Consider the following 27,686-nt stretch of genomic DNA (forward strand, 5'->3'; position numbering starts at 1 on the left):
ACAGTCTCAAAGTTTTCACTGGGCTACTGCTCTTCAGATGGTGGTGGGGTCCAGGTTGGTAACTGAGGCACATCAGGGAAGCAAGAATTCTGCTTCTAAGGAAGCCCATCCAAAAGAAACTATCCCTTGCAATTTTCCTCCTTCACAAAAGCATGAGAAAACAATCCCAGTGATTCTTTCTTCCAACATCTTGTTCCAGGGCAAATACAGAGCCAAGCATAAAATTTATTTCAAAAACACTTGTGAACGCTTACATTAATAGTACTAAAAGTAGCCTCATCAGAGGTATTTTAGAAATAAATACCCTTTAAAGATGACGGGTCACTTTAGTGTTGCTTAACACTTAATAAAAACATGCTTCGAAGGCCACCCTGAACTGTGTTGCCTATATCATATAAAGTTCACGGAGACCTTTTAAAATGTATTTTTAACAGAATAAACTTTGGAGGAATCAGAAAAGTATAAGCATATTTAGTTATTTAAAGAAAAATACTGTTAAAACAATTAGCTACATAGCCAAGCCAAAGCCTATACTACAGTCCCACTCTTCAAGTGGAAAAAAAAAGTACTCCTATTACTTACCCTAAAATAGAAAGGGAGCCTCCCAACAGGCAGAAGGATGAGGCTGCCGGCCTGCCCCTCCTTCTCTTGGAAGGCAGCTGCCGCTGCGGGCCCATTCTCCTTCACCCACTCTTCTTGGTTGGGAGTTGCTCATTGAATCTTGCTGTCAGTACAGTTAGTGCCGGCTGGCTTAAATTGGTATCCTTAGTTAAAGCACTTTGAGTAAGGTCATTTTAAAAGTTTACAAAGAGCCCTCCCCTCACAACAAGCAGGCAGTGACGTATTTTTATTATTCCTAGTTTACAGATTGGGAAGAGTAGAGGAGAAGGGAAGAGATATTTAATTATACAGCAGATGATGACAGCACTGTCTGTGCCAGACACTGCTAAACTGTGAAAAAGAGAGATTCAGAGAAGTTACTTGCCTAGGATCACAGACCCATAAGGGATGCGGGTGGGATTCAAATGAGAGAATGGGAATTTGGGAAGACCCTGTTCTAGGCTAATGAGCAGACTCTAGGGGAGGATGTCTGCCACAGTCAAGAATACATCAATGGAGGCTGCTTCCCAAGAAAAGGCACCCGAGGGAAATCCACAAAGAAAGGGTGGCTACTTTTATGGGAAAAGGGGTTCTCAGCCTTTTTTGGGTGCTGAACTCTTTCTTGGAATGTTTTAGCAAAAAGGAAACAAGTATTTGTTAAGCATCTTTATGGGCCACGCACTGTGCCGAGTGCTTTACAAATACTATGGCATTTAATCCTCAGATATCCCTGTGAGGTAAGGTCTATGACTGTCCCTGTTTTACAATGAAGTAATCTAAGGCAGACGGAGGTTAAGTGACTTGCCCAGGATCACACGACTAAAATGAGGGTGAGTGGATGTGAACTTGGGTCCTCCTGCCTCTACGTCCTGTGCTTTATCCATAGTATCACCTAGCTACTGCCTTTTAAATGAGTAAAATAAAATACATAGGATTAAGAGGAAAACCAGTTATACAGAAGTATAGTTACCAAAACATCAAAACGGAAACGACAGCTACTAAGCACCGATTAGCTACTAAACACTGGGCGCCAGGCGCTGTATTAAAAGCACTATACAACGATTATCTCATTTGATTCTCACAACTACCCTGAAGAGTAGGTGCTATTATTATCCCCATTTTGCAGTTGCGGAAAATGAAGCAACAGAAGTGATGTGACTTGCCCAGGGTCACAGGGCAAATAAGTGCTTGAGGCCATGTTTGAATTCGTCTTCCTAACTCCAGGCCTGGCACCCTCTTCCTCTGGATCACCTGGGTTCACAGACTTGTGAACTCTTTCTGGCAAGAGAATGGATAGCTGAGGCAATTAACTCCAAAAAAATCTGACTTCTTCCAAAAATAATCTGTGCTAACAGGAGAGCAATGGTTTGTACTACGTTGTATGTTCCTGCGTCTATTCTGTAAAGACTAATTTTCGAATTAGTTTGCATCCTCTAAGTTCATGTGGGCCATGTGGTGTACTGGGGAGGCCAATGTAGGATTTTTTTGTTTTGTTTTGTTTTTTGGGGGGAAGGCAGGGCAATTGGGGTTAAGTGACTTGTCCAAGGTCACACGGCTAGTAAGTGTTAAGGGTCTGAGGACCAATTTGAACTCAGGTCCTCCTGACTCCAAGGCCAGTGCTCTATTCACTGCACCACATAGCTGCCCCACCAATGTAGGATTTTTAAATTTCCTACAAATCAATCCACCAGAGTAAGCTCCGGCTGACAGCTGCTGACAACTGGCGCTAACACTTACCCTTGGTGCCCACCTTGGTGTTTTGGTAAACAGCATATATACCTACGGGTTGCGTCATTTCTTTTACCCCAGGCTTCTTACTGGTGTCCAGTTATTCTACCAAGTAAACCTTGCTGGATAATTCCATCGGCGATATTTCTAGAGCCTGCTGGTCAGAAGACAAAAATAACACAGCAAACTACAAACATAGACTTTATTGAATGCTGCTCAATCCCTCAGTGAAGATCTTCCATTACAAAACAGCTTTCTATGCAACTGCAAGAGATTGGAATGGTACTCTGATAACAAAAGATGTGAGAAATATCGGATCACATAAAAATGTACAAGGCCCCCTAGAATCAGTTTCTTGAGTCTTCTATTCAGGAAGCGTACTGCATTTCTTTTAAATAAAGCCGGGCAGTGATCATTAGAGCTCTGCATCCCCACACTGAGTGACCCAAAGCCTCCATCAGTGGGGGGAAGAGGAAGATGGAGAGAGGGATGGAGGAAGGGCTCCAGAGGCCCTACCTTCAGCCCTGTGCTCATGGGGGAAGGGAAGAGGAGGAATGAATGAGAGGTAATGTCAGAGATCATGTCATCATCACTCTTCTATGAAGCTGCCTGCTGACTAGTGAATGTCATTAATGGGATGGCAGGTAAAGGGGGATGTTCTCCAGCTGACCATGAGGAACATTCTGGAGAATTTTGGTTTATTTTCCCAGCTTTTATTTCTAACTTGTGCTTTAAAAATATCACAATTTTTTTTTCTGGAAATTTTAAGCTTTTCACTCAAATTCCAGAATACAGTAATATCTTTAAGGACAAAAGGTAAAAGGGCAAGCTAGGCTATTCCTCCCTTTGTGTTACTGGAAGGAAAAAGGAAAGGAAGGATTGTACCTTAGTTTTATTTTAGGAAATAATGCCTTTCCTAGAACTTAACCAAGGTGTGCAGCAATGTGAAAAGCACATTTAAAAAATGTACAGAGCAGACTACTACATCTATGTGCAATGCAACACAATCAAAAAAAAATTCAAGTCATAATTCTCACCACTCCCATAATTATCTCACTCATATCATGTATAATAAAAATTCATTCATTTCTGGGAAACCTCAGAAGTAACACAATAAATCAATGATTAGACAAAAAAGTTACAATATACTGTGGTCATGATGTAACATATGGCTATGTTGAGTCCACAAATTTTTCATTTACAGATGCCAGAAAAAAAAATTGGCCTTTTAATTACATTATACTGTTGAGGTTTTTCCTTTGTAAATTTTTACATATTTCAAAAAAGTGTATACAAAAAGTCTGCCTTTCAAGCAGAAGTCGTCATCATTTCTTTTATTTGGCACTTGTACTGTTGAGCGCATTGTGCACACTGTGAGTACTGTTATGCTTTTCAGTCAAAGCTTTCTTTAACTTTAGCTCCTCCAATTTTTTCCATAATTCTTCACGTTCCAATTCCTTTTTTTTCTCTCTGCAGAAAAGATGGAAAACAATTGCAATCATTAGTGCTTAGACCACTGCTAAGAGAAACATACCATGCATCGTAAAACTAACGAGGAGAACAGACCTCATCCACACTCAGTAATCCATCCTTGAGAAAGCATTTGATTCCTATTATTTCCCAAATAAAATGCATCTGCCTCATCTCAAGCCACAAACCAGTATGTGTACTCCTCCCCTTATTTTTATAGCCCTAAAACGAAGATTTGGAGGCTTGTGAGACTTTACTGTCTTTTCTACATAGGAAATGCTCATCTACTATGTACCTACTGACCAATCTATCCCATCTATAACTTGTTTGTATATAGTTGTATGCTGTCGTTCCCATTAGACTGCTAGTGTTAGCTTCTTGAACACAGGGGTCATTTTTTACTTTCTTTGTAACCCCAGTAGCAGGCATTTGATAAATGCTTGTTGACTGGTTGACTAAGAGCCAATGACATATGTGAGTTCCAACTTCCCAATAAAGAATGGTGCAGACTTCAAAATATTGTCTTTATTAATAACTTTGATTTGTGAAATCAATTACAAATAACTGTGCAAGAACAGTTCACAAGCAAAAATATCCCCATCAAGTATGACAGAAAGCACAGATGATAAGAGAAACAGAAGCAACCTTGTGGTGTGAGGGATATTATAGAACATCCATTTGGAAGGAAGAAATGGAAGATGATCCAAAAGATGAATGAAAAACAAATACAATAAGGCCAGTAGTAATGATGGGAAAGCTTTAACTATCTGGACATCATCTAGGTCTCTTTTTCCACTTAGAAAAAAAAAAAGGAAAGCAATGGAGACATGATTTGCCTTGCTGATAATTTCAAGCTTCAGAAGGCGAGGGAAGCAATGAAGGGGAGGAGGTCTCATTCTGGTGCTTCTGATCAATAAGGAGACGTTAGGTGCCAAAGCAGAAATAATGAGAATAAAAGTAAGCATGCTGTCCTAGAGTCACTAACAATAAGGAAATGTTGGGTATAATCATATTTGTAACCTCCTAGATGATGGAAAAGTTTTTATTTTTTAAATCACAAAAAAACAGAGGCAGGATGATCACAGTGCCTGGGAAGATGTCAGGTAGAGAAGGATGGGTCCACTCTGAGTAACAAAATCCTGATGACATAACACAAAAAGAACAAATGGGGGAACTGTCTAAAGAGATTGATGTGCTTCTAAAGGGAGCTTAGGGACCAACCTAGGATTCTAAAAGACGTGGAAAAGATGGGTGCAAGGTAAGGGAGTCAGAAATAAAAATGAAAACAGTGGGATGGTCTTATAAGAATGTCAGGAAGGTCAAAACTCAAAATGAAAAGTGCTTTTCTGGAAGTTATGGTAAGGGAAAGAGAAAGATCAAAGAAAAGACTGGACAGCTACTGGGAGTAGATAGATCATTGATAATGGAAGATTAAAATAATGCAAAAATACTCAAAATACCTAGTTTTGTGTCTGTTTTTCCTACTAAGAATAATAATGTTTTTCATGCTTGGAAGGACAACAAAAATAGTTCACAGAGAAATGAAAGGCAACATAAAGGAGTATATAGTAAAAGCTACTCTCAATGATCTTAAATCAAAAGATTTAGATGTGATTGCTGAATTTGGTGATCTCTGAAAAATCTTAGAAAGTAAGTTATTGTAATGATCAAAGGATATGAACAGCCAGTTTTCAGAAGAAGAAAGCAAAATAATTAATAGTCATATGAAAAAAATGCTCAAAATCACTAATGATTAGAGAACTAATGCCCAAAGGGCTATAAAACTGTGCATACCCCTTGACCCAACAATATTACTACTAGGTCTATATCCCAAAGAGCTTGAAGAAAAGGGAAGAGGATTTATATGTACAAAAATATTTATAGCAGGTTCTTTTTGTGATGGCAAAGAATTGGAAATTGAGAGGATACCTACTAACTGGGGAATGGTTGAACAAATTGTGGTATATGATTATGATTGAATATCATTGTGTTATAAGAAATGATGAGCAGAATACTTTCAGAACACGGGAAGACTTGTATGAACTGATGCAAAATGACATAAATAGAACCAGGGCAACTTCGTACATGGTAAGAGGGATATCATAACAATGATCAACTATGAAAGAATTAGGTATTCTGATCAAGACAATGATCCAAGACAATTCCAAATGACCCATGAAGAAAAATGTTATCTGCTTCAAGAAAGTAAACTAATGAAGTATGAGTAAAGACTAAAGCATACTTTTTTCATTTTATTTTTCTTGTTTTGTTTTTGCTAGTGTGGAAATGTTTTTACATGACTGTATGATTGATATATTGCTTGCCTTCTTGTTGGGTGGGGGAGGGGTGGTAAGGAGAGAGAATTTGCAACTCAAAATTTTTTAAAAGAATGCTAAAAATAAATTATTTTTTGAATGAAGAAAATATAAAGTTACTGCAACTGAGGAAGGAGGAGAAATAGTTTCTTTAAATTATCACGAGTCTAACTGATTCCTATCAAAATTCTAGAAGGGATAGTTTGTAAGCCCTGAAGAAAGAGGTGATCATTAAGAGCCAGTATGGGAAGGAGGAAGAGAATTTGGAACTCAAAATTTTAAAAAATGAATGTTAAAAATTGTTTTTACATGCAATTGGGGGAAAAATATTAAATTGTGAAAAAAATACCCCACTATGGGTTCATTGAAAACACATTACTTAATTTGTGTCTCAGTTTCCTCATTCATAAAATTAGAGTTAGACTAGGTTGAGCTAAAATTTCTTCAAGCCTAAAGCTATGATTTTATATCATGCCAAATGAATCCTTTAAAAAAGGCAATGATGTTACTAGACTTGGTAGATCAAGGGAATGCCAAGGCCAAGAGAGATTAATGACAAGACCTGGTGTTGTGATTAATGGATCAATGTCGATCTGAAAGGAGGTTTTCTAGTGAAATGCTTCAAGGAGCTGCCTCCTTGAGCATGTTCACAGTTCAACCTTTTCATAAATAACTTGGCTGATAGCACATGAGCTTAACAAATCTCAAGATTACCTAAAGCTTAGGAAAAGAGCTAGCATACTGGATGACAAAAATCAAAATCCCCAAAGATTTTAGGTTAAAATGGGAGAGATTTTGTAAAATGATATTTCATAAACATAAATATACACCTAGTTTTAAAACATACAAGATACTTGGCAAATCACTGGGTTACATAGGAAAGACCTGGAGGTTTTAACAGATCAGAGAAACTCAACATGGGTCAGCAATGACACATGGCAGTCAAGTTAGGTTGTATTACTAGAAGCAGAGGCTCCAGAATAAGAAATATTCTCATTCTATACTACTACTCTGGCAGCTCACACTTCCACTGAACACAAGTGCTCTTTCAGTTCCCTTATTTTAGGAAGAACATTCACAAGTGGCTGCATTTTCAGAGACAGGCATCATTGACAGAAAAGGGACAAGAAAGCAGGCCATACAAGCACCAGTTCAAGGTACTGATGATTCTTAGCTTGGGGAAGAGAGGACTTAAAGGGCTTAGGTACCATCAAGTAGGGGCAGCTAGGTGGCGCCACAGTGCACAGAGCACCAGGCCTGCAATCAGTAAGACATTTTCCTGAGTTCAAATACCAACGCAGACACTTTCTAAGCTGTATGACCCTGGACAAGCCACTTAACCATTTGCCTCAGCTTCCTCATCTGTAAAATGAACTGAAGAAGAAAATGACAAACCAATCTAGTATCTTTGCCAAGAAAAACCCCAAAGAAGACTCAGATATGCCTGAACTGAACAGCATCATCTTCAAGCTGCCCAAGTGCAATCTATCCCCTGGAGTAGGAGCAGGCTTGTCTTGCTTGCCCGGGGGGCAGAAGTCCCATTGAGGTTAACTAGAAGAGAAGCAAATGCCAGCTTGGTATGAAGAAAAATGTCTTAACAATTAGAACTGCCCTCAAGTGGGTTAGGCTGCCTCCAATTGTGGAAACTTGTAGGTGGATGCTGGATGACCATTTCCTAGAGATGTTGTAAAAGTAACTCCTGCTAAGATAGAAATTGTATTAAATGATATCTAAAGCGTCTTCCAACTGAAATTCTAAGGGTCAATGAAAACAAACACCATTTTAAAAAGTAATCATCATGAAACATGCTGTTTCTAGAGAAAGAATTGATGTTGTCTGAATGCAAACTGAAATATATTATTTTTCACTTTTTTCTCCTTTCATTTCCCTTCCTTTCTTGAATTTTCTTGTACAACATAACTAATATGGAAATGTTTTACATGACTGCACATGTATACCCTATGCTAGACTGCTTACTGTCTCTCAGGGAGCAGGGAGGGATAGAATTTGGAACTCAAAACTTTTGTTTTTGATTAATGTTAAAAATTGTTTAACATGTAATTGAGGAAAAAATTATAAAAATATATCATCAATAGGAAAGTATAGATGGATACTAGTTTTTTGGACACATTTTATTTAACTGTATATATCAGACCAATGAAATTTTCTAAAGTTTATGGTCAGTATTAGGTGAATGGAAGATTTGGACAATGTATATAAAAGAAATTATTGCTGGTTACCAGTATTAATCTATGCCTGTTTCATAAAACCATAATGTTCTGTACAATGTGAAAAGGTATTCCACGAGAACATTCAATGCTAGTCAATGTTAGTCTTTCTTCCAAAAACAATAATGTTATATCTGCATAAAAAATATTGCTTGTGGCAATTTTGGGGTTAGAAAATAGGCCTTGGGGTGGCCAGGTAGCACAGTGAGTGAGAGCACCGGCCCCAGTGTTCGGATGACCTGGGATTGAATCTGGGCTCAGGTACTTAGCACCACACCCAGAAATAACTGGCCGTGTAACCTTGAGCAAATTACTTAACCCCAACTGCTTTAAAAAAAAAAATAGGCCTTGTTTCCTCTACTTTGGACCAGAATTCTTCCACAGACCCCTCTATCCTTGGAAAATACCATATTGTACAGTATTCCTGAACTGGCATTTATGGGTTCACCAGATTTTTTATTTTTATGTTGTTTTTTTTTTTCAAATTCTAAACTTAGTAAATATCGAAGAAAACAAGCATTTCCTTATACAAAGTAGAAAAAAAAGGGGGGGGGGTGCTTACTCCATTTTGTATTTTAAACCCAAGTGTTCTGTGGCCAAATTAGTCTGGAGAAATGATGACCTATACCACTGAAGTTATATAAAATCTCTTCCAAGATATGACATTATTTTGCAATTTCTGCTTGGTATAAATCCATTAAAAAGAGATAGCACATGGGAAGATGATTTGTGGGTGCTGTTTGAATAGTTTTTATTTAGAGTAAAGTTCAAAATGCAACTAAACTTTTCCATAAATACTCTAAGATATATCTTCTTGAAGTCATTACTCATTTGGTCAGGATCAAATAAATAGCACATGGATATTTTCAACATGAACTACCTGGGACCACTGACTATGGACACTCAAATAATTTAAAATAATAAATACCTTTGTCTTTCAGCTTTGTATGAACTCGTAAGATCATCAAAAAGCTTGCCATTCATCTCCATTAACGTTTTCAACACATTGTATACCAGTGCTACAATGGTCCTAGAACAAAAGAATTCAGATGTTACTGGTGTTGAGAGCTCATTTGGTTAAGCATGGTTATTTTCGTTTCTGCTCTATGATTGACTCTGTTTGAAACACTGACTTTCAGGAATAAAAGTGGAAGGGGTGAAAAGTGCCCCCCTAGCTCTAACATTTTCGAATTCTATCATTCTGACCCACAAGGCAGTCAACAAGAAGAAAGCAACAGCATTGCAAGGGTTACAGCAATCAAGAAGTTTACTATACAATAAACAAGAGACCTAATGTCAATCCTGGGACCTTTAATGACTTACATGTGCCCAGAATTTAGCTTTGATACTAAGATAGTATTGCTTCTAGAATAAGAGGTAGGCCTACATAAAATCAATTCACAGTGATTATGGTTTTCTGCTCTATCTACCCTGTGCTTTGAACAGATTAATAAAACTTCATTGGGGGTGGCTAGGTAGCACAGTGAATACAGCACTGGCCCCTTGGAGTCAGGAGGACCTGAGTTCAAATCTGGCCTCAGACAATAAACACTTACTAGCCATGTGACCTTGGGCAAGTCACTTAACCCCAATTGCCCTGCACTCCCTTCTCAAAAAGCAAAAGATAAAATAAAATAAAACTTTGTTATCACTTTGAAGAGATAAGCACCCTCAACAAAGAAACCATGGGTCCATTCATCAAGCTTGAAGATTTATTGAATACCTACTAAATACAGTGGAGAGAATGTTGGATTTGGAGTTAGGGGATCATAAACTAAAGAGTTGTACGTGACCTCATATGTCATCTCATCCAGTCTCTTGGACCTAAAATCCCAATTTCAGAGATGAGGGGACTGAGACTCAGATGAAATGACTTGCCCAGAGTTTTACAGGTAATCAATGGTAGAGTCAGTGTCTGACTTAAACTCCAGGGATCTTTCTACTATTATCATGCTTCTTCCCTCAGATCATCTGGTTTCAAATCCTAGCTCTGCTTATTACTAGCTGAGTGACCTTAGACATGGCAAATCCTTTAATATGGCCTCAGTTTCCTCATCTGGAAAATTAAGAGGTTGGACTAAATAATCTCCTTTCACTATTAAATCCATGATCCTGCGATCTTAGAAAGTAAGAGATAATCCCTGCCCTCATGGAGATTATAATTGTAACTAGAATGATGACCAAAACATATTAAAAACAGACACACATAATAATATCCAAAGTTTTACAAAGATGAGTTGCAAGGGGATGAAAAGAATGACTAGGATAGGCTGTGGTTAGAGGACTACCAAATTTGATTAGGTTTTAGGTAAAATTTAAAGGCTGAATGAGAAAAAGTATAAAAAGAAATACATACGGATTCCAGTGTTCTTTGGAAATTTTGTATAAACTGGCAAACATGATTGGAAGAATTTTATCAATATTTTCCTCAATCAAACTAAGAATATATTCATTATTCCAGAAGTACAATGCCCTTTCTGCAACCTGAAACAGATATGTGGCAAGGTTAGAAGAAGAAGAAAACAAAAAGGACCAATTTTTAAATGAAATAGATTCATTGAAAATAGGCTACCAAACCTGGAAATGAGAACTTGACACACACTTGGATATCTGCTTAAAGAGAGGCTCTTCTATTTTCTTGAACTGTGTTGGCTCTATTACATCTAAGATTTCTTCAATTTCTCCTAAAAACATCACCTATAAGAAAAAGAAAAAATATATATGATAAAACATACACTGGCAGTTGGAAATCATACCACTGACAGCCTTCACCTATCAAATACAGAAAAAAAAAGTTTAAATTTTATGTCCAAATAGAGGGGTATAGAAATACAAATCCTAAATAGATATTTTTATGAAGTACTGAAACTAATCCAAGACTAGCTAATGAGAAGATACAACTATTAAGAGGGGGAAATGGATGCTTTTTGTTAAAATAAACACAAATTTTATTGAGGTTGAAATATATTTTCTAAGATTTACCTCCTTCTGACTGCATGTTTTTGGCCAAAATTTCAGCAATCCTCTGATCACCTAAGAAAAAGAAAACTTTTAATAGCAGGCAAAATTTGCTTTTTTAAATTAACCTAATGTAATTAAGCTTCTAAATGGTATAATGACATATTAGTACCAATTAACCATAAAAAATTTTTTTAAATATACTTAGGGAATTAAATCTAATGATAGCACTTTTTATTTGCAGCTAGTAGGCTTATTTTGCAGCTAGTATATTGCAGCTAGTATTTGCAGCTAGCAGGCTTATACATATATATAGATATAAATATATATAATCACATTTAATGTACTCTGAATAATTCTGTAAACTTGGTAGGGCAGCTATTATTACTCCTATTTTACAGATGAAGAAAAACTCAAGAGATTAAGTATTCTCCCCAAGTAAATAAACAGCAAACTATAAAATTAAACCAAGACTTTCTGACTCCAACATTCCACTTTCTCTTCTACTATACCACACTACCTTTCTTGTAACCAAGCGTGCTACTATAATGGTGATCAGATAAATGCTTATGATGAATAAGCATATCTCAGTTAAAGAGATATCTCAGTTATGTCACATCTTTCCTTTCTAAAAAAATATCACCATGACCCTAATAAACAGATTATAGAAGTCAAGATTAATTTTAAGAAAAAAAAATTCTAATTAGTTCAATTTCAAATACAAATGTTTATGACAGCACCATACTTCATTCTTATTTTTTTGGTTCAAAATTAATTGAAAGCAAGTATCTAGATTTATTAGCAATTCACATAATATTAATTTCACATAACATTAATATGCTGCCTTTTGTGTAATTTTCCTTAAAATCTTAAAACTCTTTACCAAGGATTAAATTTAATAAATTATTCTGTGCTGACTTTCATATTTCCTGACTTGTAATGGATTTGGGAGATTTGGTGGTGTGGGGTGGGTGGGTTTCAGTTATTGTAGTAAACCAGACCATGGTTTTCTTTCATGACTTTGTATATACCTCTCCCCCAAGTTTCATAATGTTGTACCAAGGAGTCATTTCTCAAGTTTTAATTTACACAAACAGGCCATGTAATCAACTACTATTAGATATAGCTTCATTAAGCACATGATATAAATTTGAAGACTTTATAAACATAACTGGAAAACAGGATAATGTGCCTTTATTTCTTTATATACAACAAAATAATTTTTAATTAGTTAGAATGATTTAGAAATATTATTGCTGTTTATATACGTTGTATTTCCTTCCCATAAATCAGTTTTAAACTTCAAGAGGAGAGGCATCTAGTTCAGTGATCTATATACAGTAAGCAAGTTAATAAATGTTTGTTGCAGTGTGTAAAAATAAATGGAACTTCACTTTGAAACAAACTAATATATATTTAATGAAGAACAAATGCATAAAATATATATATATATTTTAAATTAAACATAAATAAGAATGTGTTTTTTCAATCTATCAGAAGATTCATACATATTTTAGAGCCAATGAGATTTTGATTCATAAAACTCTTGTGGTGATACTTTCTAACTTTCTCAGTGTATCTCATTTACCTATTAAAGTCAAGTTTGTGTAACACTCAGATATTATGAGTCATTAAGCATAGAAAATGGTATATAATTTCAGACTAAAGACTGTGAGGGACAACCTAAAGTCTTCAGGCATGTGAAAAATTATAAAAGAATGAGGGAAAATAGAATTTTATAATTCCAGAAGATATAATTTGAAAAAAAGAGTTTAAATTGTGAGAAAATGTATACTCAAAAACTTTGCCTTAGGGGTTGTTAAGACAACAGGACAGCCTACAGATAGAGGTTATGAAATCACACTTCCTGGAGATAGAAAACAATTTTCTTTAGGAAATCTGGAGTACCACCACAAAACAAGCTAGGTTAAATGACCTATTATGCGCCCTTCTAGTTTTAAGTTCATATGAAATGTATAGGAAAAAAACCCATGAAAGTAACTTAAAGTTTCAGCTTGCTTTTCTTTAAAGTGACTGTGATAGACCTATCTATGTAGGCTCTGATGACAATATTATTTCACACTAGCATCTATGAAGTAGATCTTCTTAAAGAAATAGGTATTAACCAACAGGCTAAGACAGACAGATAATAAGACTAAGGCAAAATCACAAATGTTTTTATGCATCAAGGAAAAGCTTACAATTGGGATATTTTTCATCATTTGAATTAATTCAGAAATGCTCAGGTATAAAAACAATAGGATTATGCCCTTAGACAAACTCTGAAATCTACTTAGAGTAAAATAAATGATTGTGGCCTTCCTGGCATTTTTAGACCAGAAAACCATTTTCCTTAATGGGAAAGGGGAATGGAATTGCATAAACTATTAAATAGTATTTAGGCCTATTAAGTAGGCCTAAAACCCTCTATTTAAAACAAAATTTTATGACTACATGTGGAGGAGGGCACAGAAACTATTTTTTCTTCTCATCTACTACCCAATATTGTATCCAAATTCCAATATCTCTAGAAGTTACTATTTGGTATTACCTTGAACCATATTTTGGGAAGGGAAGTTATGCTGTTTAAAACAGGTAAACACCTGTTTCCTTTTAGGAAGGATGCTGATAAGCTGGAAAGCTTCCAGGAAAGCTAAACTGATGATAGAAGGCCTTGAAGCTTTGCCATGAGAATTGATTGAAGGAATCAAAGAATTTTTAATATCACGGAGTAGAAAAGGCTTGGGGATTGCCCAAGGGTGTGAACACAAATCTATCTTCATGTATTTGAAGGGCTCTCATGTATAAGGATTTAATTTGTTCTCCTTGGTTCCAGAGGGGCTGATATTGTAGAAAAGATGATTTTGGGCCCTGTTAAAAGGAAAATTTCCTGGCCAAGCTGTCCAAAAGCAGAATGGCTGCCTTAAGAAAGAGGTGGTACCTTTTCACTGGACTTTAGTTGGGTTAGGTTTGAGATTCTTAGTTAAGCTTAGGTTCCAAATGGATGGTTCCTGAGGTCCTCTCTAATTCAGATTCTGAGATTTCTGTACAAATTGTGTCCAAATACTATCCAAGTCCTGCAAATAATGGGTTTTTAGAACAGGCACCAAAAGTGTGGGGTCTTTTTTCAAAGGCTCTATTTTACAACTGACAATGGATTTTTAAATTTTGACAAGGAAACCAAGATTTAAATTTATACAGATGCTTGCTACAAATTTCAAGGAAGGAAACCTAATTAAAGCCTGTGACTACAGATGGCAGCCCTCCTTGTAAATATTAAGTATTTTTAAAACACATTAAGAACAAACAAAATCCTACCCCATTCCCCCCACCCACCCACCCCAATACGTTTTACACATATTAAATAAAATCAGCTTTCTTTACTACTAATACGGCACAAAGATGATTGACTATGCATGAGTGGGTGAATAGCTATTTAAAAGGTTTTCTTACTGTGAATTCTAGTGAGGGCTCCTGTGGATCCGGGTAAGGCATAAGCCTCAGAGCTGGTTGTTGAGTTTTATTTAAATTCATCTTGTTTAGATTATGTGGACTTAAGTGTATTTGGTAATATTTTTATTCTGACCTGTCATTTTTTTTTTTTGGCAGGGGGGAAGGCAGGGCAATTGGGGTTAAGTGAATTGCCCAAGGTCACACATGGCCTGTCATTTTTAAAAGTGCTTTTAACTGTCTCCAAGAGGAATTCTAAGCTAAAAAAAAAAATTGGTGGGGGTAGTAGAGAAATTATTCCTGTTGCTTTATAGTGATAGTGTTAAAGTAATAATACTCAGTGCTTTTTTTTTAAAAAAAATGCATTTCAAAAAATATCTCCAAAAAACATATTACATAGGGAAATTCTAGTATTTCAAATACTTTGTTATTTTCCATAAACTCTCTATCTAAAGTATTTTTGGATATCAAATACCAGTCTTGGCCTCTTAAAGGTTAAGTGGGTTCACAGAGTTAAAAATATAAGGTTTACATTTACATTTGCCTATTTCTCTACTTCATGTCATTTACATATCTCTTGAATCAAAATTAATTTTTTTTATTTAGTAATATAGCAAAATCCCATGACCTTTATTCTACCATCAATCTGCATTAGTTTCATTTTAGTGGCAAGCAGTTAGATTTCTTAGTATATACTGTTTAATTTACAATTTGAAATAGGACAATACTATCTTCATAAAGGAAAAAGAAATGCTTTTGCCTCTAATGAATTAACTTGAATCTTGGGCTCTGATTATCAATGTAGGGAAAAATGCCACATTTTAAAAGCTATTTAGAAAATAACTGACTTAGCAAGTCTTTTACAACTCTTAATTTCACTAGTTTCTATTATACCATATCACAATCACTTGATCTAGTTATCTAAAGTGCCTTATTTTTAAACATCTACATTTTCATTATTCATTCTACTTTTTGGAAGGTCTTTAACTTTACATACAACTTTCCAGAACAGTTAAGTTTCATGTGCATTACTAGCACCACATACCATTTCTATAATTTCTATAATAACTGAACACATAAAAATAAGCGAAACACTTACTGGTTCTGTTAGTGTTATGTCTTTCTCCAGGAACTGTACAACACAATAGGCTAGCTAAAACACAAGTGATAATTATATGAATATTATTGTGCAGAAATATTTAATGATGTAGTTTTAGAGCATGAATAACTAGAAATTATGCTTAACAGATGTTACTTTACCCTGATATATACAAACTTCTAACACAACTAGCTACTTAATTTTTCAACTTAAAATAGAAGAGTTTTGTACTATTTCCAAAGATTCATTTTCATTAATATATAAAAATATATTATCTTCATATTATACAGAAAATATTGAATTACTGTCTGTGACAACAGAATAACATACAAAAAAGAGGCAAATACAAGACTTTAAAATTCATTTCGTATTAAGCCAATATCACAATTTTAGAGGTCATTTTAATGAGACAAGAACTTTGATTTCCAAATGTGTTTAAATAAACACACTTATCCAGTTTCTATGTTTTAGCTGGAAGAGACCTGAGAAGCTATATTCTGTATGATATAATATGCATGGGTATATACTATAGGGCAATCTACAAAAGCTAGCTAGCTAAATATACTTAATATTCCTCACTTCTCTTTTATCCACGTTGGACTTTATATAAACTCATTCAAATTTTTTTCTGAACCTACCTGAGCATGAAACAAAGACAATCCTTTAGCAGTGTGCATAGGAATTAAAACCTTCATTAGAAACTGTTTATGTTCTGCTTTCAGAGGCAGGGCAAAACCGTTGATAATACTGAAAAATATAAGCAGTAAATACAATTACTCTGTCATTGTTTATGTGTGGTGAAAGTATTGATCCACATATTCCCAGATGACTTATTCTAAGTCTATAGATTGCTAAATTAACTTAAAAATACAGTTATTACTTTCTTTCCCTTTAAGTCATCATTTAGTAATGTTCAGATGATTGGGACTCAAAATTATCGTCTAATATACATCACTTTCATTTAACAGATGAGGAAAATGAGGGTCAAAGAAATGAAATGACTTACCCAAGGTCACATATGTACATACTCTACACACAATTTCCTTTTCTTAAACTTTCAGGACAACTACTAACCTAATTTCTACTTGGATAAAATTTTTTTTTCTTCAGAAATAAATAGGTAGGGTTAGTTCTCCTTCACTTTGCAGTATGACCCCAAATGCCAAAGTATTTATTTTCTTTTTAGCTAAATTTTTTTTTCAAAAGAAAATCCATCTTCTTTTCCTCTCATCTTCCTCCCTCCTTCTCCCTCCACTACTGAGAAAGCAAGAAAAACAAAATCCCTATTACAAACACATATAGTCAAGCAAAACAAACTGCCACATTGGCCACATCAAAAAAGAAATGTCTCATCTACAAATTGCTTCTTATCAGTAGGTGGGTAGCATGTTTCATAGGAGTCCAGACTCCTTGTGTTTGAGTAGTTCAAAGTTGTTTGTCTTTGCAATCCTTCATTGATAAAAAGTTGACAAAGAGGGGAAATAAATGCTAAAGGGGCTGTGGGAAAATAGGCATTGTAATACACTGTCAGTGGATCTGTGAACTGGTCCAGCCATTCTGGAAAGCATTTTGGAATTATACCCAAAATGCTATTAAATTGCGTATACCTTTGAACCAATGATACTGCGACCCTACTACCCAAAAAGAGACACAAGAAAAGGGACCCATATGCATAAAAATATTTATAGCCGGGGCAGCTAGGTGGCACAGTGAAATAGAGCACCAGCTCTGGAGTCAGGAGGACCTGAGTTCAAATCCGGCCTCAGACACCTGACACATTTACTAGCTGTGTGACTTTGGGCAAGTCACTTAACCCCAATTGCCCTCCAAAAAGCAAAAAAAAAATATATATATATAGTTAGAGCTGTTCTTTTAGTGGTGTCAAAGAATTGGAAACAGATTGTACTCATCAATTGGGGAATGATTGAGTAAGTTATGTCATATGAATGTTATGGAATATTATTGTGCTGTAAGAAATAAAAGGGATGATTTCAGAAAACCTAGGAAGACTTGCATGAATTTATATAATAACAATACTGTAAAGATCAACAACTCTGAAAGACATAGGAATCCTAAGTAGCACAAAGATAAATCCTAATTCTAAAGGATTTAATATGAATCAATGAATCACACTATTCACTTCCAGACAGAGAAGTGATGTACCTGAAGTACAGACTAAAGCATAATCTCTATCTCTCTCTCTCCCCTCTAATTTGGTAATTTGTTTGTTTGACTATATGTATTTCTAATGGTTTCTGGTTTTCTTTCCTTCTTAATGGCTGAGGGAAGGGTAAAGGAAGAGGGAGATAATTTGGAACTGAAAATAAAACTGAATTAAAAAATATTATTGTTATTATATAAATTGTCCTCCTAGTTCTGCTCATTTTATTCTTTATCAGTTTATACAAGTCTTCCCAGGTTATTCTGAAAGGGCCTCCTTCACAATTTCTTACAAAAGTATTCCAAGCCATTCCCCACTTGATGAGTACTCCCTCAGTTTCCAATTCTTCACCACCACAAAAAGAGCTGCTATATTTATTTTTGTACATATGGGTCCTCTTCTTCTTTCTTTGCTCTGAGTACTTTTACTTACAAACTATCTCCAAACATATTAAAATCCCCCAATGAGAAGAGTTACAATATTTATGTAATGAGAATAGGGTAAGGTACTTAAATTTATGACTTTAGGTTCTCCAATATCCCTGTAAGAAAGATGGATTAATATAGGTTTTTAATATATCTTTATTAGTAGTTGCAAAAGGAGATATGTTTTTGGACATAGTCAAAGAGGGAATTTGTTTTGTTAGATTATGCTTATTTGTTACAAGGATTTTTTTTTGTCACCAATGGGACAAGGATGTGGGAAGAGAAAAGAGATGTTAATTTTTTTTATGCTTTTTGCAGGGGGAAAGGAAGGGCAATTGGAGTTAAGTGACTTGCCTAATGTCACACAACTAATAAGTGTGTCAAGTGTCTGAGGCTGGATTTGAACTCAGTTCCTCCTGACTCCAGGGCCAGTGCTCTATTTACTGTGCCACCTAGCTGCCCCAGGATGTTAAATTTTTAAAAATACAACTTAATTGTAAAAATCTCCATCAATATTCTCTATAGTTCATTTTAATCCCTTCTCTCCATATGCCCTCAACTCCAAATTAAATAAAGGTATATATATAGGAAGGAGTCTGGCAGTTTAGAGGGCTCATGCAGGAAACATGCCACAACCTGAAAAGCACGACATCTAACTCTGTAACAGATTTTCTTACATGGCTATATTTCAAGTGTCTGACCTCCTGTGATACTATATGGTTTCAACTAAAAAACATTGTGTGCCATATTTTCAAACATGAAGCATTAAATTATCCCCCTAATTCAACTCAAAATCATAATGCAAAAAGTATTTGAGATCTACTAATAAAATTTATCAAAAAGTGACCTACCTTCCTAATATCTCAAGAAGTTCAGCAACACCATTAAAATGCTCTGTTTCATATATAAACCTGCATTTTAATAATTAAAAGGGAGGTACTGTTAGACAAGTAAATCAGCAAAGTCAAACTAAAAGACAAAAGAGAGTAGGAGGCAAGAAATCAATCTCTCACCAAATACAATCAGTTAAAACAAATATGTTTTGTGTTAAGTGACATCATTTAAGATCAGTGGGTGAACCAGTGCTGCTCTTACTATCAAAGAATATTCAAATTCAAATTCCTTCCAATCTTAAATGTGAAGGAATTCCTGATTTGGTCAAGGAATGCCTAACTTCCTCTTAAATCGTCTACTTTTATCATGACTCATTAAAAGAATCATGTTAGCTTTAGAAGAACATTTTAATTGAAATATTCTACCTCACTCAACAGTGAGGAGGAAGGATAGGTTTTGTCAAATCAATTTTCAAAATTGATAAGGAAATAATAACAATGTAATGAAGGCATTTAAAGCCCTATTGGTCTGACTCTTGTATTACTCAGGTTCCCCCCTAAGCCTCCCATTTTCCAAGTTTAGGAGTTAAGTTCAATTCTACCCACATTTATTTATGGAGTGCCCTCAGTGCTTATAAGATGTTGTACGTTCACAAGAAGAGAGAGGCATCTGGACTAAGAATGTCTTTGAGAAGCAGATATTCTTACATTCTATTTTAGTAAAATAAATTACCCATTACCCATCTTCCATTTCTAAAACAGTAGCAATAGAAACTTTTGATATATTTCATTACCTACATTAGAAAAATTAAAGTTTAATTCTATGTGGCCATCTGTTTAGATTACTAGACTAAAATAAAACATTAAGGCTTCTTTAAAAACAAAACAAAAAACACACAGGGTATAAGAGTATAAAGTTCACAATGAATTTTCCTACTTAACACTTTTTTACCATTAAACTATACAATCCAATAGGGGGTTGACTTCAGTTACATAAACTAGATACTGTTCTTCATATTATTTTAAATCTTTAAAAAATTGTATCAAAATAAATTACTGAATATCTTGCGGTTTAGAGTGACAATACTAAAAACCTTCTGTTGTGGGCCAGAAAAATCTCAGGTTTTTTTAGGTCTAATCTCTCCCTGTTCAACAAGCCGTCTATGCCCTAGCCACACCTTAGGCTTGGTATCCCCTTTCTACCTTACTCCTTCTTTTCTCTGGAGTCTCCTCTTTCAGCCTTGAAACTTCCAGTTTCCTAACTGATCAGGGTCTCCCTATTCATGACCTAAGAGGTAGGACATCAAAGAGATGTAACTAAAGCAAGACCCTTAATTCTCTACACATATCCTGAACTGTCCTGAAGAAGGGAGTGAGGAGGCATCCAGGAGTCCAGAGCATCATGGACTTCCTCCTGCCTCGTAGCTGGGGACTGCCTGGCACCGTCCCCTATTATATTCCTTCCTTGTCCCTTTCAGTTCTACTTGTAGGTTCCAGTCATAGCCCTAGTGCTAAGAGGGAAAGTCAGGACTCTTCCCCTTGGGCCATCTATTCTATATTCCCTCTGCTGACCTCAGTTATACCATTGCCTTCCATTAAATACACCAATTACATGGGCCAAAGACTTTCATCATCAGCCAGTGAAGTTAATTCTTCTGCAGACCTTCTTTATTTCCAGCAATGATCTTCAACACTTCACATAAATATTTCTTAACCAAGAGGAAAAAATAGTAAGTTTAAGTATTTAGGGCTAGGATAAGTAATGCAAATATTTACAAGACTATTCTACTAAAAAGCTGAAATGTAAGAGCATATCTGGGTAAACATTAGCACTGTAGTTAATCTCAAATATTATCTAAACATTAACATCACACTACAAAGTAGTCTTCATTTTATTAAAAAATTACCTAGAAGCTATTAATTAAAAAATTACCAGAAGCTGCTCAAAAATTAGCCTAAACGAAGCCTAGCCAAAACAAATACTGTGCAAAAGAAAGGGATAAGTTGTATATCCAATCTACTTACCTGAGGAAAATGTTGTTTATCTGTTTTCGGATGAATGCTCTTAATCCAAGGAATTTCCCATAAATTCGATGCAGAACCGTCTTCAGGAAGTCACGCTCTCTGGGATCTTCACTATCAAAAAGCTCCAAGAGCTTTAAAAAAAATCTGAGAAATTACTTTTTAAAAAAATAATCAAACTAAAAATTCTTTCTACTTTTAATTCCTAGATCATACTATCTAGGTAGAACCACCACCCCCCCTTTTTTTTATTAGGTTCAATTCTGTTCTAAGTAGCTGAAAAATGAAGATACATAAATGTTTAACAGCAAAGTTAATTACTCCATATTCTCAAGAAAGGGGCAGGGGGGAACCTCCCCAAATTCTAGCTTAGCACTGGTAGGATTTTTTGCTATCTAGATCTTTTTATTTTTTTAAAGCAATTGGGGTTAAGTAACTTGCTCAAGGTTACATGGCCAGTTATTTCTGGGTGTGGTGCTAAGTATCTGAGCCCAGATTCAATCCCGGGTCACCCCAACTCTGGGGCCGGTGATGCTCTTACTTGCTGAGCCAACTGGCCGCCTCTCTCTATATGTTTCTATAAGAATATGGTTTCCTCCCATATATAAGGCTGAAATGTAAGCAAACTTTTTATGCATTTTTTGAAAATAAAACCATAGATTTTAACATCACTAATAACATTGCTTTAAAGTTTAAAAAATATATACATTCAAACATCGAGTTTATTGAAATATCTATACATCTAAGTTTATTTTTTTTAAGGGGCACAGACTTTAGATTTCACTAGTATGGGACTGGTCAGCACCTGCTTGGAATCTTAGGGAGTCATTAGAAGGTAATAAGAATTCAGGATATAAAGATGAAGCCAGGGACAAACAGCTAGCATGCATCCTAAGTCTTCCTTACTTCAAATGCTAGCTTTTTCTTGAGGAAGTCATTCCCCCTCTAAAAGCTGTCAGAATTATACTAGTTTTACAGGAAAAGGTTAAAATGGCTAAATTTGTGTTCAACATAAGCATTCTTAAACTCAGGTTCCTGATGCTGTATCTTATATTTAAGGCCATGTTTACATTTTAACACAAGGATCTAATATAATAGCTACAGTCATAAATAGATTATTCTCAAATCAAGTGCAGATTATTTCACTTACACTTAAAAAACAAGCCAACCTCAATCCAGTTATTCATGAAAAGATAAACACATTTTTTCAGACTAAATATAGCAAATATGAGCTATGTAAATATGTCTCTTCAGACATTTACCTATTTACACTCTTTAAGTTTTATAAAGTTCAGGTCTTAAAACTTGTCACATACTAATTTTAAAACACTGCTTCAGCTTCCCAATCTATTCACCTAGAATAGGTACTTTGTTGTAGAGAGATTCACTAAGAATATTTCACAAAGGTCATTACTATGACATCAGGGATGCCTTTGTAGAAAGATGCCTGAACTAAGAAAGAAAGAATGTACAAAATGAAAACCAGCTATACATTGTATCAAGAAAATCTAAGATGGACATAAACCCAGACATTCAGACTTCATAGTCTTAAATTTTTCTTCTTCAAATATATCACACAATGTACAGCCATACAAGGAAACACACACACACACACACACACACACGGTATAGTCTCTTAGCTACTTAAATAGCCCAATTTCACTAACTTAAACTGACTAATTTTACTGAAAGGTACTTGAAGCATGTAGTTTATTAAGTGCTTTTTGAATGGCTAAACTAATGCAGTAAGTTCAGACAATTAAGTGAGTTATCTTAAGCTGACAATGTTCTTTAACTATAGCATTTGTTCAATTAAAAAAAAAAGTAGTTTGGATAACCATTGGATAAAAACAAACACCTGGATTACATAAAGTTTAATCTTTAACACAACAGTCATAAACTTCCAGTAAAATTAATTGAAGGGTGTAGATATGACCAAAAAACACCTCCCCTAAATGAAGCTCCAAATTCTATGATGAACACCCACTCCATCATACTAATCACTGAACCTCTCCCAGTATATTGTAGATATAATACAAATAGTCCTGGAAAGGGGGACATGAAATTATGTGAATTATTTTGCTTTATTTTTTTGAAGGGGGAAGGTAGGACAATTAGGGTTAAAGTGATTTGCCCAAGGTCACATGGCTCGTGTTAAGTATCTGAGGCCGGATATGAACCCAGGTCCTCCTGACTCCAGGGCCAGTGTTCTATTCACTGCATCACCTAAGCCTCCCCATGAATGATTTTATTTAAAACAAAGAGAATCCTAGAAGAGTCAGGAACTTCATGGGTCAGGAGGCAGAAGTTAACAGGGAGGCATTAAAAAGGTCACCAAAAGATTTAACAGTAGGATCTTTCATAATGAAGCAAAAAAAATTAAATCTAAAAAACCTTTCATAATGAAAATAAAAGTACTCAATCTCATTTTTGCTTAGGATTTAAACATTTAGAATATCTTTATATTACTGGTAGTTCCTAAATTTGGTTGACTTATCCGACTTGTCTATCTTGTCCTTTAGAACATAAAACTCAAAACCCTTGTCTAGTCCTGCACAATTTGTGTCCCTCTGGCTGCTTACAACCCTCGGGGTGGCTTGCAGCATACCAATGGATTTCAGGAGACTCGGCTAAAAATGTAGAGGAAATCCTTTGGCTGGCTGCAGGTTGTGTAGGCCTGAGCTAACCTCAAAACTAAAATGTTTGGTGCTAGTTTTAGACTGTATATAAAGCTTGGTTAATGTTACAGAAGTCTAGCTACCTTGTACAGATCCCAGAAACCAAGAGACCATTTAGTCCAACTCCCTCATTTTAGAGATGGGCAAAGTAAAACAGAGAGAATGGATGTGACTTGCCCAACATCACACAGGTTCTAAAGTAGCAGAGCTGGGATTTGAACCAGGTCCTCTGAGACTAAATATGGTGCATTTCCCACTGTACCATGATGGATCCTGAGATTTGTGTGAGTTCAGAAATACAGATGGTACCTGAAGGCATACACACCAAACACTGCAAAAATGAAAGGTCTAGGCAAAGAGGAGGAAAGATTTGCTCCATGATGGAAAAGAAAGGAATGAGAAGAATTAGAGAAGGGTAGAGAAAGAGACAGAAAGGGAGAGAAAAAGGGTGAAAGGAAGGGCAAGGCAGAGAGAGAAAACTTCAGAGGCAGGTGGGGCTGACAATAAAAGGCTAGGTTTTCATTTGGATGGAGTCCCAACCTGCCTGCATAATAAAGGAAAGGTGTTTGTTATACAGTTTGGTTGCAGCAACTTCTGCGTTTGGGGAAAGGCTGCTTTCTGACATGCTGGCTGGGAAGTAAAACTAACCCATAGCTACCAGAGTCTAACATTGTTCTGAAAATTGAAGGGGACAGTGAGTCTCCTGCAAAACCTGAGTCTTGTGTTAGACATGAAAGAACTATGGGAACCTGAGTTAATTTGACTCATGTTACAAGAAGCTTTCACCCTTTGCTCAAAGCCCTGAATTGCCAGAAGCTATTTTATGTCTGTCCCAATGATGGAATACGTCTGAACACAGATCTGGAAAATGGACATACTCTAATAGTCTTGCAAAAATAATAAATGCTACACCAACTATCAAAGAAAGCCTTTGAGAAACTAAGTTGATCTTCCTGGATGGTAGGTGGGGGTAGGGGTAAGTTTGAAATGTCCAAAAATATGTACAGGAACATAGACCCAATGAAGTCAATTTTCTATGATATATATTTATTCTTATATTTAATAAAATAATGTTAATTTAAAATAGAAGAGTTCCTTACCTGCTGTACAAATTTCTGGTCAATATATCGCTTTGCAATACTTGGCTGGAAATCAGGACTCTCCAAAAATCTTAAAAAGAACTCGTATACCAACTATAACAAAAATTTAAAGGGCAAGTAAAAAAATTGTTATACAACTCCACCCAAGATTCCATTTAAGTAGATAGGCATGCAACATACATAGCCTGCAATGAACTTTAGAAAACAGAGTAAGTGCTTATAGATTCTAGACAAGGGAACAGAGGCTGCCAGCATGGACATACCAGGAAGCAATTAGAATCAGTAGCAGGTAAGAATGGAACCTGAAGGTCATCTAGGTTATGAGTCCCCTGGAGGCATGACCACAATTCATGTTAACACAGTTGACTAGTGCTGCTGAAGTTATACCCAACCACTCTCCTCTCCCACCACCCCTACAGCTGTCACAGAGGCAATGGAACTTGCCCAGATCAAAGAGCAAGCTGGCCGGCATGTGAACCAGAATGGGTAGTTCTCAAAAATGCTACAAAATTGATCTACTACAGGAGTACTATTGGACCTACTCTAAAAGAGCAGCCTTCCATTTCATCCCAAATAAAGACTGCAGATACATGCACCTTTTGAAAATCGGTAAGCTAGTTCACTAATCACATTAAATGGCAGGACTTTTACAAATATATGATCTTTCTAAAGACTATATTTCTGTTTTTGTTTTTTTTTTTGGAGGTGGGAAGGCAAGGCAATTGGGATTAAGTGACTTGCCCAAGGTCACATGGCTATAAGTATCAAGTGTCTGAGGTCATATTTGAACTCAGGTCCTCCTGACTCAAGGGCCGGTGCTCTATTCACTGTACCACCTAGCCACCCCAAAGACTATATTTTTAAAAAGCAGAATTTTAATCAGCTTTTTATTAATAATTTGTGTGATTTTGTCTAAACATTTATTTCCAGGAGAAGTAAAACAGAATTGTTTAAGTTGTAACAGTCCAAATTTGAAAAAAAAAACAACTTTACTAAATGATTACTAGGCACTGGGGATACAACTGCAAAGACAGTTCTTGCCCTCAAGGGACTTACATTCTAAAGAAGGGGGCGTATAAGTACGACATATTCAAAGATGAGTAAACTCAGGATATATACAAGGTAGATCTACATTGTACTGAAGGAGAATCACTAATAACTGGGGGAATCAGAAAAGACCTCTGAAAGAAGGTGAGTTAAGCCTTGAAGGGATTTAGGGACTCTAAGAAGTAGAGGGGAAGGAGAACATTGCAGGCATTGATGGGGAGAGACAACCAAAGCAAAGGCAAAATGTGGGAGACAGAGCTGATAAAATATGGGAAGTAAGAGGGAAAGTGATTGGGGGCAGAAAGGAGAGGCGATGCAGTACAGATAGCCTGTACTTGTTTTTTAGGGATTCTGCCATGAAGGGAAGGAGAGGCACACAGCTAGAGGGTATGATAGGGTCAAGTGAAGATCAAGGAGATATTTTAGCATATTTTCAGGCAGCAAGGAAGAAGCCAGAGGACAAGAAAAAGCTCTGAAAATCAGGAAGACAGGGGATGATCAAAGAAAGAAGCAAGCTACCAGAGTAAAGGGAGGAGACTAAGAACAAAAGGAGGGGCAGTTTCATTGTCCAAGACCAGAACAAAGGAGAAGTTTCTGGAGAATGATGCTGAAGTAATGTGAAGAATGCAATGAGAGGCCAAGAAATAAAGCTTGCCACAAATCACAATTTCTCCCCCATCCCCAACATCCATCCCCTGCTAAGGAGGAGAAGAGACGATTCTGGAAAAAAGAAAAGATAACATTTGGAACATGTGCTTAAGGGAAGACAATACAGCATCTATCAGGGAAGAGCAAAAGGCCTGGAAGGCTGCAGTGAAGGCCCAAGGGAGACTAGATAGCAAATATCCAGGGGACCCATTTGGCTTAGCTGTGCAGTCTTGGATGCAGAATGCTGATGGAGAAAGAGGAGCAGAAAAGGTGGATGGGTGTAGGGGGCAGAGGGCAACCTAGGGCTGGGATTTAGCAAGGGATGAATAACAACACTGGGATAAGAGATTCAAGGATCAAGGAGAGCATAACTTAAATCCAAAGTTGGTTTCTATGTAGTACGCCCAGCAAATACTTTATTGTACTGAATTTTTACTCACTCCTTTCCATGAACATTTAAAACGGCCAAAAGAAAAACTACCAAAAGACATCTATCAGGTAAACTAAAATGAAAGCTAATTAGTTTAGATATTTATATTTTAATTGAAGAGAAATTCCACTTAAGGTACAATATCACTTCATCAAATAAGCGAATTTGATTATTTTTTTGTGTGGGAATATAAGAAATTATTGAAACTTGAGGATTAGGGAATGTAGAGGGACTTAACACTTTTAAGTAGATTATCATTTTGGTTAGAGCTTTTTAGGTGTACTTTTCCTCCCAAATGCACATGATGACTTCCCCTGGGGGAAGAAGAGAAGTTAAAAGAAGGTGGGGAATGGGTTCAGTATATTAAAATAATATATTCATCTATGGAGGGAAAAAGTGAGTCCCAATCTATAAGACAGATTCTGAGCTGTTAGATCATGTCTGGAGTATTGTGATCCATTTGGGGTGCCATATTTTGGGAAAGATATTGACAA

At 35.9% G+C, this 27,686-nt stretch overlaps 1 protein-coding gene across 3 annotated transcripts in view; it reads right to left on the reverse strand.

The window, feature by feature from the left end:
- Nucleotides 1–2,516: 2,516 nt before the first annotated feature.
- The window catches only part of PPP2R5A (protein phosphatase 2 regulatory subunit B'alpha), an 84,635-nt gene continuing 59,465 nt past the window's right edge, over nucleotides 2,517–27,686 (reverse strand). For all 3 annotated transcript variants that reach the window (XM_069108757.1, XM_069108755.1, XM_069108756.1), the window contains exons 4-13: nucleotides 25,068–25,160; nucleotides 21,293–21,423; nucleotides 19,286–19,345; nucleotides 16,487–16,595; nucleotides 15,849–15,902; nucleotides 11,324–11,374; nucleotides 10,919–11,038; nucleotides 10,698–10,825; nucleotides 9,270–9,371; nucleotides 2,517–3,798 (exon numbers count right to left, since the gene is read on the reverse strand). In XM_069108757.1, coding sequence (XP_068964858.1) covers nucleotides 3,663–3,798; nucleotides 9,270–9,371; nucleotides 10,698–10,825; nucleotides 10,919–11,038; nucleotides 11,324–11,374; nucleotides 15,849–15,902; nucleotides 16,487–16,595; nucleotides 19,286–19,345; nucleotides 21,293–21,423; nucleotides 25,068–25,160 — 984 coding nt within the window. In that variant the 3' untranslated portion in view covers nucleotides 2,517–3,662. The remainder of the gene's footprint in view (nucleotides 3,799–9,269; nucleotides 9,372–10,697; nucleotides 10,826–10,918; nucleotides 11,039–11,323; nucleotides 11,375–15,848; nucleotides 15,903–16,486; nucleotides 16,596–19,285; nucleotides 19,346–21,292; nucleotides 21,424–25,067; nucleotides 25,161–27,686) is intronic.

The sequence above is a fragment of the Petaurus breviceps genome, unplaced genomic scaffold (genome assembly GCF_028583685.1).
Source record: "Petaurus breviceps papuanus isolate PSGF00001 unplaced genomic scaffold, PetGlider_PUasm1.0 90434, whole genome shotgun sequence".
NCBI classification, from domain to species: Eukaryota; Metazoa; Chordata; class Mammalia; order Diprotodontia; family Petauridae; genus Petaurus; species Petaurus breviceps.